The following is a 16,559-nucleotide window of genomic DNA, read 5'->3' on the forward strand; positions in this document are numbered from 1 at the left end:
CTCACCTGGCACCAGGCACAAGCAGGCTCTGGACTGCAGCACTCACAGCCTTCTGATCAGATGACAGGGAAGTCAAAAGGTCTGATTAACACGGAGCTGTGATCCAGCAGGGAGAAGAAACGTGGAGCGGAAGGGAAGGGGGGGAGCCTCACCAAGTGCTGCCTAGCTCCCTTCAGCTATATTTACCAAAAGGATTTGGTTGAAGGGGAACAGGCCTCTAATCTCTTTACTATCTTAACCTTTTAGCTGCCCTTGCTCTAGAGGCTCCGTCTCTAAAACAAATCTGACTTAAGAAATACCTGCACAAAAAAATTAAATCTATCCAAAGGTGGTTAGAAGGAAGAAGGATCTCCCATTTATTTCCTAACCCATGACCCAGGAATTCAAGCCCATTTGATCTGGGCTTGTACCCTCACAGAGTCACCATTTATAGCTGCTGCACAGAAGGTTTCTGCTTCTTTAAGGAGACAAAGACATTATGGCTGAACAAAGTGAGATGGTCAATAAGCCCTCCAATTATACTGGGACACATTCACACCAYATCACCTTCTGATTTCTCATGAAAGTAGAAGTGTTCCTCAGCCATGTGCAGAGAAGCTCAGAATGTTGCCATGATCACAAGGTGCCCCTGCCCCGGGCTGGGTTCTGSGATGGAAATGCTGTGCTCATCCCTGCTCCTCAGGGCTGTCCAGTGGGTTAAAAATCAGTGTCCATGTCAAATGGTAACACCTTTCTTTTTCCTGTCCTGGTCTAACCCCCTGCCTAATAAATACATGCTGGACTGAAACCATTTCTGAAAAAAATTAAAGAAAGAATTCATTTTGTTGGATTTCTTTTCTCCCTAAAAGACAGACTTTTCCTAATATGCTTTTTCTCTTGCCCACAGTTGACATAATTTCCAAGWGCATGCAAGATTCCTTCACACTTCATTTAGTACCCATGAAAACTTCTGATTCATACTTCTTGCATCCTCTCAGGGTACATATATGCTCTGCTAAAGCACAAACCATGTGCTGAACAGACTCTTCAGGACCTGTTGTGTTGTTCTCTCAGGAATGAGACACTGCTTTTTCAACAACACATTTCAAAGTGAAGGATCATCTCCCAGCACTACACTGAGACAGCACTGAGGCAGTTAATTTGCAAAGAAAGAATTTCTCCTGACTTGCATTGTTATTCCAACACTCCCCAAATTCCTCAGCCTGAAGAAGCAAACACACAGAAGGAACCCCCTGCCGCCCCAAGAAGGCATTCTTCATCAGAGTAGCAAGTTCACTTTAATCAGYGGAGGCAGCTTAAACCCAAGTTCATGGCAGATCTAAGCTGCCACAGAAATGTGTTTTGAAGAGAAACATTATAGGAAGCTTCACAAAGTTGTTCTGTGATCCTAATATGAAGTAATAAGCTGTTTACCCAGCATGACTGTACTGGGATTAATTGACAAAGGAGTGGAGATTAATTGCTATTATTTCCCTGTCAGCTTCACTCCTCCACAYGCACTCACTGATCTCACAGACTGCTCCCAGCCCTTCGCTGTGTTAATGTGTCAGAACTACCCCAGCTGAGACAAAGTCCTTTACCAAAAGCAATGTCCAGAAGAGCAACCTGCTTCTAATCCCCTTCAAGTACTAATGAACCCAAATTTGAAGTAACAGAATGAACTCTAGCACTCCTTTGCCCATCAGCCCRTGTTTCTGTCAGCTTTTCTGCCCATGAGCATGCTAAGAATTGGAAAGGATTAAACAGATCTGCTGCTTGGCAAAGCACAATGAAATTCTGAGCTCTGTGAGGGTGCTGGGGCACTGCAGGAGGAAAAGAGAACAGGGCACAGATGTGAGTGGGAATTCTGACAAGAAGGATAAACTTTAAACCATCTCTTTGGACAAGATCTCAGTCCACGAGTACAGCATTGTAACTGCCTGAGAAAGCAGCGATAACAAGCATAGATAAAAGCTGATTTTCAAAGGCCTCATCTACAAAAGCAAATTTTTCTTGATCTATCCTAAATTAGCAAATGAGATAGGCCAGGAAACCCCACAAATAATTCAGCTCMGTTTCAGAAGGTGTTAACTGGAAGCTGATTTTAGATCCTGGGAATRAAATTAATAGGTCTTCCCAGGAAAGAGCTGGGCAGAGCTAAACCAACACAGCTCAACCACTGCAACCACAGAAGCAAAACAGAAAATTTTCCCATGCAATAAAGGCCTGAGAGAGTCTCTGGAATGTTGTTACCTGCTCTTGCAAGTTAAGGGATTGAGTTTTCTTCTGGCTTCAAGTGTTTCTTTTTCCCACGAGATGGCAGCCTGGTAACACTGTAGAGAGGTTACCCTCAGCTCAAATCCAGAAATGCAGGACTGTGTTGGAATCACCTTTCTTATAAACTATTCTGGAGTTAAATTGGCCAATACAGTGGAATTTAAAGATGAAGACTGAGAACAAATATTYTAAACTAAGATGAGGTTTAGTACCAGTTAATAGAGGACCTTCCCAACAGGRCTGACATTCACTATCCCCCAGGTTCTCAACCTGCAAACTGAACCCTTAGGGTCAGGCAGGGCATTTGGGGAAGAATCCAGACTCCTCATTCCCCTGTAAACAGAGAAAGCTTCCTTTGCTCACATCACAAAGACCTTTTGACCTCCTAACTTAGCAGATCACTGCTTTCARCCAAAAATGGCTGGCTCTTATCAYGCAGAGTGTCAGTGAATGGAGATGTTTTACAGATGTTTATGTGCTGGTGAGCCAATCTGCTACAGCCAGGAGCCTGTGACAACTAGCCTTTTTTCATTTAAAGGCTGGTTTTCTATATATTTCATCCTATGTGTATGGAAACCTCCCCAGTTCTCATCCTGGAATCCTGCAGCAGTTCAGCATTAGGCAGCCAGAAGGATCTGATTCCAGTCACCCCCATCCCCAGAGTTACCTGAGTAACCAGGGAGGCACTGGCAGAGGAAACCATTCACCAGGTCCTGGCAGAGCCCTCCATTCTGGCAGGGCTGGGACTCACACTCATCGATGTTGGTAAAGCAGGTCTCCCCTGGAAAGTGAAAACACAAACAGACCTCTGGAGTGCACGTGTGCAGCAGCAAAACAAAGAATCACAACTGCAGTCATAAATTTTGCACTTYTTTTCTGTCACCTAAAAATGCGTAAGAACTTCTTGAACTCTGGCATGTCTCTGCAGACAGTAGCACACAGATACCAGCTCCAAAACAATGGGGCCAAATGAAGCCTGGAGTTATTTTCCAATGTCAAACACTGGCAAGATCAGGAAAATTAAATCATAAAGAGGCACAGCTTTTTGAGAATAAAGGATTTTTCTTTGAGCCAGCTAAAAGAGGTCTGTGTGCTCTGTTCTCCCATTGTTATACCTTCCCACCAGGGAATTTCCCARCTATTAAATCCAGCATTTTATACATATCTCCAATCCACAGAAAGGGTGATATTTCAGAGGAACATCCACAGAGCTTCTAGCTCCAAGAGCACCATATCAATAAACCCCTCTTTTCTCCCTCTGAGTTGCTGTAATGAGAATAGTCTCCCATGGAACACCTAGAATAGTAATCTGTGACCGCAGGGAATTAGGTTCCTCTGATSAGGAATTTCAGAGCTATCCCTAGGGATGAATTCTGCCATATGCATGACAGACWGACAAAAGGAAAACACCCTGGCACCTGCATAGCCAGAGGGCATTCACAGAAGCATGGGGAAATACACAGGCTGCTGCCCCAGCCTGGAGACAGGCAATGACATTCAGGTGCCTGCAATGGGAGCAGAAGCACATTCCTGATGCATCAAGCTGCCACCCCCTCTGAAGAGCCAGTCCTKAAGTGATTTTTGTTGCTGTACAGCTCACCTGTAAAGCCTGGCTGGCACTGGCACAGGAACCCAGCTGCTTGGCTGTAGCTGAAGTTGCTGGGGAAGTGGGGATGTGTCCCGTAGTGGGCTGGGTTGGAGCGCTCCAGGCACAGGCCACCGTTGTGACAGGGCTCTGTCACACACTCATCCACATCCTCCTCACAGTCCTGCCCAGTGTARCCTGCCACGAGACACCACTGTCAGCATCGTGCACAGCTCCACAGCAACTCAGCTCCCAAACATTGTGGCTACCTTGAGGGTGAGAGTAACACCCACAAGTCTGCAGCTCATCTGGCAGGGAGTCCCTGGGCCCTCTATTTTCTCCACTATGTCAAATACAGGAGCTACAAATCATCAATTTGCAGGAAAGCATCACTTTGTGATAGAGGAACTTGTGATGGAAAATGGCAGGAAAGAAAAATTGAGAATCAGAGTGTTTTGCAGGTCAACTGGATTTTGGGATGACCTGTAAAGGGTAGCAGTGCAGCCTCACAGCTCCAGACAATGAAAACTCACTCTGGGCCGTGCAGTATGATCATTAATTCTCTATTTCTTCAACACAGCAATCAAGCACATGCTGTCCATGGTCCCCACACAACACCCCAGCACAGCCCCAGCCCACCTGGCCAGCAGGCACAGCTGTAGCCCTTGATTCCCTCCAGGCACGTGGCACCGTTGTGGCAGGGGTCAGAGGCACACTCCAGGATCTCCAGCTCGCAGTGGGTCCCCTCAAAGCCGGTGTCACTGCAGTCACAGTGGTAGCTGTGGGGCACCAAACAGAGCAAAGCATCAGCTCTGCCTCGGACAGCAAAGCCCYGGGTGAGGAAAGGGCGAAAGCGCAGCTGTCAGTGCTCACACCCACTTGTGYTCACACCTTACCTGTGGAAAGGTAAATTCACACACACAGGTATGTTCTCAGCAGCTGCCTGTGCTGTTCATGCTCTGCCAACCACTTCTCTTTGTGTTTGTTCCTCCCTTCCTTTAAGCACCCCTGGAGTWCTGCTGCTGGGAGGGGSCTTCTCCCTTATTGCCACAAATCATTGTTACTGCCGCTGGGATGTACAAAATACTCAATCCCATTTCCCCCACAGCTTTCTATTCTGATTTTCACAGGTTGCACTGACTRGACCTTTAGATCAGTCCTGGTGTCYAACTGCCCCCCACCACTGGTYTCTCACCTGTTAATGAGGTCCTGACATGTCCCATTGTTCTGGCATGGCTGGCTCTCACATTCATTGATGTCCACCTCACACTGGCTTCCTCCATAACCCGGTGCACAGGTGCAGGTGTAGAACCCGACATGATCATTRCACAGGGCCCCATTCTGGCAAGGGTCTGAAGCACATTCATCTATTTCRGTTTCACAGTTCACACCTTTGTTAAAAAAAAAAAAACAGAAAAATATCTGTGTTACAAATCCAGAAAAGTGTATATGTGCTGCCTGGAACTCTGAGATGGAATCACAAGAGTCATGTTATCAACCTCAGCTGGCTYCCAGAATGATCTCTACCTCCTTCTCCAAAATATTGTTCCATTTATTTCAATTCTGTTTGTACCTTGCTTTGTGATACCCAGGGAAAAAGCAACAAAGCAACGCAAAACACTGATTGCAGTGATACCTGATGTTACTAAGTGATTTTATTGGGAAGTGCTATTCCAAATTTAATGTTCGGTCCACGGCTCCTGGTCACAGATAATGACAAATGACACCTTTTTGGGCCAAAGTCCCAACTTCTCTAACAGAACAAGACCTCATGCAAGATTTCTATGCAATTATCTTATTTATATTCCACCTCCTTGAGCAGCCCGTGGCCTGGCATCACCTCCAAACCTTACTCATTACAGTGGCACCTATCAATCCATCTAATCTGCCCTCCTTGGCAAAGGCTCCTCACAGAATGGGCATGGTCATCCTAATCCTGGWGGAATGTGGGCCCCCTAATCTGGTTCAAACCCCTCAATACCCACACAAAACTTCCTTCACCCAAATTCCAGCTGCAAGCACCAGGAAACAACYTGGCCTGGCCAGCCAGTGGTGCTCAAACCTCTGCATGAAGAACTAATCACAAGGCTAAGSCTCATGTTTGACATCAGARTAATTTGAAGCACAACAAACTCCTMCAGCTGCCTGGGTCACTTTATCACTCCTTTGGCAGGGAATCTCACAATCCTGAATTGAGGATTCAGCATAAAGATAAAAAAAGAAACTGATTTGCAAAGACAGAATTATGCTTGATACTCAAAATCACCAGTAACCTTAGGACCCACATAGAAATTCTGCCTTTTTTCCACTGTTCATTTTTATCAGAGAGTGATTCAGCATCAGGGACTGCATTCCTGATGTTGTAACTTCTCCTCATTCCATTGGTAATCAGCAGCATTCCTTCACAGCAACCCACCTCCTTAAACACTTCAGTCTGTGAACAGGAGGAAGGCTGAGAAAGTTCATGTGCGAGGTGGTACCAGGCAGACATGGACACATTCCACCCCATTCCACTCCGATAAGCAGGGCTGCAAGAAGGAGACCCACCCCCTCCCAGATAACTCACAGGTGTGCATTCTTCTCTGAGTCACCATTAGCTCAGATGCACAAAAGAGWAATACTTAAATCATATGCCAAATAAATATTCACCAGGCATGACAGAATTGAAATCTCCAACTAAAATACACTTTTTTCAAAAAGACAAGTACCCCATGCAACAAAGAACTAGAGGCCAGGTCGGCAGTTTTAAGTTACACCTGGAAACACTAAGCATCCATTTAATGATGTTAAATAATTTTTTATGTTTACCTCCGTTAATTCCATGCTGAGAACTAAKCACAGCTACTTTGTGTCTAGTACTCAAGGCTGTCCACTCTTGGACCYTACTCTCTCAACACCTACAAGGAATTCAAGGCCTCAGGGATTGCCTGGAAATAACTGCCAGCAGCCCTACACCGTTATCACCAGAGAGCCCCAAACACTGCGGGAATGGAGGGACTGTGTGGGGCAGTTCCTCCCAGCACAGGAGCCCCGGGTGCCAGCAGTACCTGTGTATCCGGGCACGCAGTGGCACTCGTAGTGGTCCATGTGGTTGAGGCAGGTGCCGCGGTTGTGGCAGGGCCGGGACGCGCACTCGTCGATGTCGATCTCGCAGTTGGAGCCCTGGAAGCCGGGCACACAGAAGCAGCTGTACTCGCCCGCCCTGTCCCTGCAGATGGCACCGTTCCGGCACGGCCCCGACGCGCACTCGTCGATGTCGTCCCCGCACGTGGCGCCGCTGAAGCCGGGCTGGCAGAGGCAGCTGTAGCCGCCCGGAGCCGGGACACACGTGCCGTTGTTCAGGCAGGGCTGGCTGGAGCAGGCGGAGCTTTCTGTTTGGCAGCCTTCTCCCCTACACCTACAGGTGTATCCACTCATGCTGTCTACACATTCAAAMCGAGGGTCTGTGCAAGGGCTGCTCTCACACTCGTCCACATTGTCACAGGCAGYGCCCGTGGAGCCAGGTGTACACACACATTCATATTCCAGCAGTCCYGGAGTCCGGATGCAGCTCATGTGGGCAGGACAGTCATGTTTAATGCAAGCATCATAAAGCAGTTCACAGTTTACGCCCATGTAGGCTACAGGCTCCACGGGGCAGATGCACTGGTAACCCACTCCCAAATCCTTACAGCTCCCCCCATTCTCACAGGGGGATGAGGAACAGCCACTGTCATTGTCAGAGTATGAAGTTCCTGTTGAGAAAAGACTTTTTGTTAGTCAGCATTTGTAACTCTAAAGAAAAAAGTTCTGTTGATCCCCACATACAACTTGGAGATTGCCACCTAAATTCCAAACTCCAAAAAGCTGTTCTAGCCTTCCAGAGAAGGATAATGGAGAATCAAACATTTACTACAAAGAAGACAACATAAGAACCCTTCATTTGGTGGCAATCAGGAATCTCTTGCCWAACTGGGTAACCAGGTACCTGCTTTTTTAGGAGACACTCACAAACCAATTATTTCACTCATGCTTATTCATCCATGAGTCACTTTGAGAGCAGTGACACGCATCACCTTAAATCCATTCACAAGATTAACTTMGTGTAAAATTCCATGACCCCTTTCACTGGCCGGGCACAGTACTTGTGCCTGGAAATCCAGAGGGGCAGGATGAGTCCAAGGTGTTTGCTCTGTGGCTCTGTATGTCCCAGCTATTCCTTGGGGGGATACATTTTTTTCTCAGCTAATCCAGAAGTGATTTGAAGATGCTCCCATAAATAACCCAAGGCAAACTGCAAATGGGCACATTTCACACAGTCTCTGATTACATCAGGCAGCTCAGGTTGATAACCACTAACCCTCATCCTCTGCCCATGTTAGACATGTAAATTGACACCGCAGGACATTTTTTAGCAATGAAGATCAGAAACTGCTGAGATTCATTATGCTGATGGCATTGTAGATCCAAACACTCAGCACCTGCTGAGCCAAAACACCAGTCTAACAACAAGATACCAGGAACCGGTTAACACCAGATTCCCCTAAATCTGGGAGCATTTGGATGAGATCAGTTAATTCACACTGAGCCACAATGCCCTGCCTTCCCCACAAGGGCAGAGTTTAAAAGGGTCTTGCCCCATTAAGCAGCTCCACCAATCCAGAAATGTGATGGAAGGTGCCCACTGAACTGCAAATTTAGTTTCTATGAATGAGATTATGTAGGATACATCTTATTAAAAATAAAAAAACTCATGAAGGAGCAAATGGTATCTGAGAAATCGCTACTGGTCCAGACTTCTCTGGTTTGGAAGTCAAGGCATCACTCAAAGCCTYTGGGTAAGCAGCTCTTCACCCTTCCTGCTGCTCTCTCTATGTCTCTGTGGCCCAGGTAGTGATAGGCCTCAGTCTCTGTAAACCCCACAAAGCTGCAGGTGGAGAGAGGGCAGGATCCCAAATCCCTGCAGCTCCCTCAGCCCTCCCTGCCCCATGAGGAATGTTGCTTTACCCTGCCATGCTCCATGCTAACGACTTGCCAGGATCACACACCACAGCACTGCTCCTCAGCTGACCTTCCAYGTTCTGTCACTGTGCCAGCATTATCCCAGCCCAATTTTGGTCACGTTTGCCTTGCTCTGGTGCACCTTTTACACCTCGGTAGTTAATCTGTGTTGGAGCTCTATCTGCTCCATCAGTTCCTCAGCCTCTTTGTACCTGAAGGTGGAGGGCACCAACTTCAGGGCCTGAAAGGGATTTGTATGAGACTTGGGTTTACAAAAGCCTGCCCCTGCCCTGACCTCCCCCAAATTCCTCCCACCAAAGACTGTAGTGTTTCTAAGTCTTTTAAGGGGCCGTGCTGCTGGGGGAGGGAGGGTGCTAAGGGATTTAGGCAGCCCTTTCTCTTCCCAGCATCATCTCCATGGCCCACCCCTCCCTTCCCCTCTCATGTGATGCTGGGGAGAGCTGCTGAGCCCTGCACTGTCCAGAAATCCCATTATTCTGCCATCAACCCTTTTATTCTCAGATTCCCAGTCAGGCAGAAAACAAGGATGACGGAATCTGCCTGGAATCTCTGTGGCAATTAGAGTGGAAGCCCAGGAAACTATTTGCAAAAGAGCTTTACTAGGCAGGAGATATGAGMCTTTGTAGGCTTAATGAGTAACCCGCCCCAGCCTGTGCACTTTCCACAGGCCAGAAGCAGAGTTTGGGATAAAAAAGGAGCCTGAGTCTGGTGCATCTTGGGAAGGAGCTGCAGCACACTSCATCTGCAAAGAAATTCACATTTCCACAGAATCCCCAGGCACTGYGGGCATGGCCAGGCTGAGCCACTGCCAAGGCTCATGCACGGCTTTCTGCTACCATGAGAAGAACACAGGCAAAATGCTTTTTGCAAATAAAGACAAACATCAAATGCCTTTRCTATTTCCTGCCTTTCCCAAAGTTCTTTCACAAAGACACACCTTTTTGTACCTTCTCTGTTTTGGTCCATCATATGGCTGCCATGCCCAATGGTCTGTACAGTCACTAAAGCCTGTCTCTTATAGAGAGATGTGTGGCAAACATGRGGCCTTCTGATTTTKTTATTTTCAACCATCAGACCTAGGRCATCCAGTTATTGCTGTTAATTTTTGAATAGATTATTATATGAATGTGAATGGCACATGAATATGCACCAAATGCTAATAAGAAAAATGAATAAATTAGCTTTCCCTGTTTCACAATATAAGAACCATGAAAACATGTAGTTCAGACTATGCTGCTCCATGAACACAGTGAAAATCAGGTCAAGGAAAACATTGAATGACAAGAGYTTATAGTTTTTCACAAAAGTAGTTGTGGTTGGATTAACAATGACATTCAGGAGTTTTCCTTTAAGAAAAATATGAATTAGTGATGTTTGTAAGATAAAAACCATTAGAAGTGTATTACAGTCCTACCTTCCTGCAAGCCTACTCTGAATTGAAATTGGAGGAGACTACAGATCCTTTGAAGAACAGTTCCAGGCATTTAGGGGTGGATTAGGAGCAACTTCAAAGGCTACCAGAGTCCCATATAAAGCATTCATTGMGCTCTGTCAGGACAGGGCTGGTTTTACACTTTAAAGGTAGCTGACAAAGATTTTCCCCAAACCATGMAGGGTGTGACCTTTTGTGACATTTGAAGGCAAACAAGCTAGTTTACCAGGCTCTGTTTTAATAATTTACTTTAATAATCTTACGCTTACCTTTACAATATCACCTTGTCAAAGCTGCAACAGCGAGTTTTCTAACCACAAAAAATCAGAAATTAATGAGAAGTTAGGCAATTACTTCTCTGCTTGGAGATGCTGTTTTAGCATTACCCACTGGCTTCTGTTTTGGGGGTTTGCTTTTCACAAGTTTGTTTTTTCAAAGTCTCGGGTAACTCTGATAGAGGATGGACGTTCTCAATCTGGGGACACACCTGACCTTGTGGAAGCTGCTCAGTGCTGCACTGATAACTACCTTAAAGGTGTCTTAATGATCACGTAAAATCCCAGCAGGGAATAGGCAGCACTGGGGTTATCAGCTCACAGATTACCTTGTTTCCTTTGTACTGAAGGGCAGAAAAAAAATAACCAAGCAGAGGCAGTGGAACCGACTGGAAATCCCCATCCCCAAATACCTGTTCATGCATATGCACTGGGTGAAAAATGAAAAGGTACCATCACCTGTGCACAAACCCTGCAAAATGCTCCTAACCACAGACACAGCCCCCAGAAGAGTCAGGAGGCCATAATGTTATTTCCTGAATGTGAGCTTGGACAAGCCAGATCCACCTTGAGTAAAAACAAGCGTTTCAGATGTATTTCACCTGCACTATTCACTACAGCAACTGAAAAAAACCTCAATTTACAACCAAGAAGTGAGAACAGCAGGATTCCCAGAGCACCACAGGTCCCAGSTGCACCACAACAATAGTGGAGCTTGAGGGATCTCCATGTTCCCAACTATGGATTGGCCAAACCCCAGCCTGGGGCAATTCTCACCAGACAGGTTGGGCTCCTGCTGCTCATCCCAGCACAYCTCCCACTGGAGGAAGATCCTGAGGCCAAGGGTAGAAAGGGAACCTTCCACYAGAAGGGATTCAGAGCAACACAACTACTAAATAAACTCTGAATAAAGGAATGGAGTGTTAGGTCTCCATGACAACAGGAAGGCATGTGCTTATATTAGTAAATCCCTGCTGACCTCTGCTGATCTTTCCCTATCCTGGTCAGTGTAAAGGATTAGTGGAAGGGGACACACTTTGGCCTGTTCCCAGGATCCACACAACCAGAAAGGAAAATGCACAGCCTTGAAAAGGGGCTTTCACATTCACCCTCTYTGCTCCCCACCCCTGCTCACCTTGGAAGGGAATGGCAAGATAAAACCAAATCCTTCTTTAGGAAACACCTTTCATGTACCTGTTCAGGGAGGGTATGAGGCCTCTTCAGGTGGCCTTACACATCCCTAGGACTTCACAAGCCCCATTTCCTTCTTGACACACAGAGATTAAACCCTTTCTATGCAGATCTGAGCTAAGCACCTGCTCTGAGTAATACCAGTACCAGGAAACAAGGCCTGAAACTCTCTGAGACTGCCAACAAGCTCATGACATGCTAATAATTGGCAGCACTATTTCACCCAGCCTAAAATACTCCATAACCTGTATTCCCTGTCCTGTTTAACACAGTAATGGCACTTGTGACAACTACTATAACAGCAGGCTTTTCCATTTAGCCTCAGAAAAGGGRATGTGGGAATGGGAAACCCTCCAAAATACCAATGTTTGATCACAATTACTAAACCTCCAAGTTGCAGCAGCTTTCCAGCTGCAACGCCCAGCTTTACTTGGTAACTTTGGAGCCTAGAGTCCAGTTCTTCCTCCCCATCTTTTAAAGGGAGAAAGGACTCTGAGATATATCTGCTGGCTGAAGCTAAACTTTATTGTTACTGTCTCAGCTTATCAGATCTGATAATTTATGTGAACAAGACATGGCACTATGACCAAAAAACCCAAACCCTGAAAATAAAGATTAGCTAATCCAAAAGCAKTGTTGGCAATCAGCAGGCAGGACTTCTAAGACCATACTGAATAAATGGCCTGACAAGAYGCCAGGGATCCCAGCAATGCCAAGAGTGTCATTTGGAAAAGTAATTTTTAAAAAGAGCCTTACTATTCACAGCTTTGGTGTCTATTGTGGTTTTGGTAGGTGAAACACATAAGCCCAGTATCTCAGCCAAATACCACCTTGGATACCAAACTTMAGACATCTCCTGATGTCCCTGCACACAAGCCAAATTACAGTTTTACCCAGATACTGTGTGTCCATCATTTCCCAGACTGCTTCTGACATTATTTCTTTTTATTACTGGAGACCAAATTCAACACCACATTTGTACACCAGGTTTTTGGTGCGACGGGGTTTTTCATGCCAGATACACGTTCACAATCTACTGGTGTAAAATATTTATACAGAATTTATGAAGGCCTGGACCTAGACTTAAATTCGTTCAGGCACAAGAAGTGTGGCTCAGGTTCTGCTTGTAAAATATRCAGAATATTTACCCCCTTGAAGAARGAGGATGGCAATTCTTGGCTCTCTCCCCCCAGCTTGCCCAATGAATTGTTAAAGGGTGCCAAACRGTGGGCACCAATCCACTGCCCAGCAGTGCCAACATCACAGCCCGAGGCATTAACAGCATTAGTCAGAAATATCACTTCAGGGAATTGAACTTAATCTTTACACAGAACAAGAAGCCAGCTAGCTTATGTTCACCATCTCTTCACTGTTTTACTGCAGATTYGGAGGTGTAACTTCTATTATCATGCTTCTAGAACTGGGAGAAAGGCAAGAGCTATGAATCCCTGGTTTATGGCAGCATTGAATATATTGCCACAGTAACCCTTTGATCTTCTATGYTCAGGACATCCCACTATTTTCCCTTAATAAGCACTCCTCCAAGCAGACCTTCATGTTTCACACATTCTCTGATCTCTCAGCCATTTCCACAGATCAAACACTGGGACAGGGACTTTCCTGTGTATTCAGTTCACCAGAGTGAGTCACAGGCTTTAATTTCCAATTCTTATTTAAATATACTGACAATGAACAAAACAGCTGGAAAGACTGGGTTTGTTTGTTTCCCGGTTTTGAAGTAAGCCTTAAACTGTCCCTTTGTCCGAGCTAATCTCAAGAGCAGGCATTAGAGCTGACAGCATAAAAGGTTTGTCCTGCACATGCTCTCCCTCAGCAGCCCTCCAAAGCATCTTCCAGGCCAAAGGTATGTGAATTCCTGTGCCTGCTGATGGCTGGAGCTGTGGGAGCAGAAATGAGAAGACACTCCTTTTGCCCTCCAGAATCTCCTTTAAAGACAAGGAATTAGCTRGGAGCTGTTGTGTTTCCTTTACACAGACAGAAGCAGTAAAAGGAGAGTCACAGGCAGAGCCTGCACTGCTGGCCCTSAGGGGTTTCCTTTAAACAACTGGAGATTGTGAGGATCTGGCTGCAGGTTGCCCTGATGGTTACAGATTGCACCAGGCAAACTGCATGCTCAGAATTTCCACAAAAAATATGAACAAATCACTTAGGCAATCTCTGCTTCAATGACATTTCGATGCAGTCAATTAGAAAGAAGTAGTGATATGGTTCATAAGGGCAAGCAAAGACATTTCTTTATGGCCTTTAAAACCTACAAATGCTATCTAAATAGCACCATTCACTCCAGTTAAAATCTGGCAGAATTTCCCTTGCAAAATAGGAGCAGGTGGAAAGATATGAAAATCAGTGCTTTCCTCCATCCCTGCTGGCTCCAGCMAGMAGAGTCATCCACCTGCACTCGGAATAAAGCCACATTCTCAGTAAACCAGTGCTCCTGAGAGGAGCTTCCTCCAGGAGAGAAAAGCCATGAGTGCAGTGGTCAAAGAGCACAAACCCCCCAAACCACAGCCAGGCCTGGCAGCCACACACAGGCGAGCCATCCATGCAACCCGCCTTGCTTCTGCCCAACACAAAGCCACATAATTGCTTCACACTCCAAACCAGTAGCTATGGTTACTAGATACAAAAGACAGTCCTGCTGCTTCCCTGTGGCCAGAGGAATTCCAGGCACTTGGAGCAAACACACCASACAAAGAAGCTGGTACAATGAAGAGAAAGAAAAAGAAAATCAGACAAAAATCACAACATATTTTGACTTCCACATTCATAGTCTGAGGTGGTCAGAGCAAAGGAAATATTRGGAGGTTTCAGAAGGGAAAAAGAGATTGTTGGGGAATCAAAGGAAATGCAGAAAACTTTCTCCAAATCTCCAAAATTACATCAACATCACCTACTAATGCAAGAAAACGCCAAGTGCTGTGTTCAGCAGACACAAGAAGASAAAAGGCTCTGACTGTATTTACTCAATGTTCTCCATATTCTACATCCACCTTTTCATGTCCTGGATCATCCCTGTCCTTGCTCAGCGGAAACCAAACCTGACTTGTACCTACAGGTAACTGGCCTGGCAGTGCAGAGGGCAGGATAAGGAGACAGTTCAATCCCAATCATACTTTCCAGTAAAAGCCTGGACGTGTTCCTGACATGACCTTATAATCCTTARATGACTAAAACAGATGTCTAGGCCCAGAAGATCTCTAGGCACCTATTCCAGAAGAAACAGAGATACCAATTCTTAAGGGAACAGAAGATACCGTAAACAAGGGTGACAATGGAACYCAAAGACATGGTCTTGGGAACTTGGGGAATCCCATTGTACCCAAGTATATTCTTTAGCTATAAAATAAGTTTTCAATGTGGAAAAAAATATAAAACAAAACAAACCCCCCACCAGTGTGATAGACTCTTYTGTTACCTCATCACTTCTTGCACTTTGAGGATGATTCTGCTTTCTTGAAAATTTCTAAATGGAGRCATTCCTGTGATGTGATCTCCCACCACATTTTGTACCAGATGTATCTGGCACTACACTCCCCTGGGTACAATCCTCTTGTGCCCAGATGTATTTCTAGAGCGTAHAGGATAGAAATAAAGGTCTGTGTTTCTTCTGTATGGGCACAACCAAAACACTCAGACCTTTCCAATGGAAAAAAATGTTACTATAATAGATGAATACTTAATTACTTTTAGCTCTTGTGAATAAATGCATACATACATGTGCACAGGGAAAAAGATGAAAAGAGACAAAAAAAAATAGAAGGAAAAACATATCTAAAATGAAATGCCTGTTAATTTTCCAGACAAAAGTTTTCAGGCTTCAAATCTAACCATAAGATGACAATTCGCTCAGTATTAGGGCAGGTCACAGATTCAATCCAAAGTTGCTTCATAGCAGCTGTGTAAGAATCAGGCACAGAAGACAAAAACTTACCCCAAAACAAGAGGAAGAGTGGCAGCAGGAGAGCAGCATTGTACGGCCTGGAGGTAGTTTTCTGTAATTCCATGACAAGTGTCGAGTGGCTGTTCTAAACCCCTTCGGGGAGAGACAGGAGCTGGAGGSCAGCAAGCCCCTCCTGTGGCCACATCACGGTGCGGGGCGGGCTCTGGCCATGCCGGCCGCTCGCCCCAAGCTCGGCCGGGCCGGAGCAGCACTGAGCCCGCGGACAGAGTCCCGCAGCCCGCGCTGCCCCGCGCTCGGAGCGCGCCAAAACCCGCCTGGATCGCGCGGAGCGGACTGCGCCCGAGCGGCACACCGGGACAGCGCTCCGCCCAAACGGGGCCCTGGGGTTCTCTCTGCCCCTGTAATGCAGATAACACACCTGGGGTGGCCCCCATGGCTGGGACACGAGCTCAGAACTGCTTTGGGACAGAGGCTGTTTGGAGSATGGTGAGCATCCTATCAGCTCACATTTATAAATTCCACAGGAGGAWCGAATGCAGTTTTCTGAGAGAAGCTGCTTTGTTCATAGAGAAATAAGACAAAAGCACTCTGTTAACCCCAAAGAGTTAGTCCACTTTAGTATTTACTGTGGTCTTATCAAGGGGTGGGTGTTCCCACACAGGTGAACTCACAAAATGTAGTGATCCTCTTCCTAATTGAGGAAATTAGAGATCACCAGAGGTATCTGCAAAACACAGGCACCAAATCTCACCACCTTTAGATACATGGGTTCAGTTTTAGAAGTGGAAAAAGTTATCAGCGTGCATTGTTTAATGACAGTAACTGGAAAAAGACAGAGCCCGCACTCAGCCGAGACCTACTAAGTCCCTGCAAATCCACATCACAATTGGATTAAAG

The 16,559-nt window shown here is 45.9% G+C and overlaps 1 protein-coding gene across 1 annotated transcript in view; it reads right to left on the reverse strand.

Annotated features, from left to right (window-relative positions):
• The window catches only part of CRB2 (crumbs cell polarity complex component 2), a 32,347-nt gene extending 16,385 nt beyond the window's left edge, over positions 1-15,962 (reverse strand). Inside the window, exons 1-6 of the mRNA XM_057372918.1 lie at positions 15,693-15,962; positions 6,889-7,575; positions 5,037-5,232; positions 4,481-4,620; positions 3,857-4,039; positions 2,924-3,037 (exon numbers count right to left, since the gene is read on the reverse strand). Coding sequence (XP_057228901.1) covers positions 2,924-3,037; positions 3,857-4,039; positions 4,481-4,620; positions 5,037-5,232; positions 6,889-7,575; positions 15,693-15,765 — 1,393 coding nt within the window. The 5' untranslated portion in view covers positions 15,766-15,962. The remainder of the gene's footprint in view (positions 1-2,923; positions 3,038-3,856; positions 4,040-4,480; positions 4,621-5,036; positions 5,233-6,888; positions 7,576-15,692) is intronic.
• Positions 15,963-16,559: the final 597 nt, after the last annotated feature.

The sequence above is a fragment of the Malurus melanocephalus genome, unplaced genomic scaffold (assembly GCF_030028575.1).
Source record: "Malurus melanocephalus ecotype Western Australia unplaced genomic scaffold, MMel_1.1 scaffold_181, whole genome shotgun sequence".
Taxonomy (NCBI): domain Eukaryota; kingdom Metazoa; phylum Chordata; class Aves; order Passeriformes; family Maluridae; genus Malurus; species Malurus melanocephalus.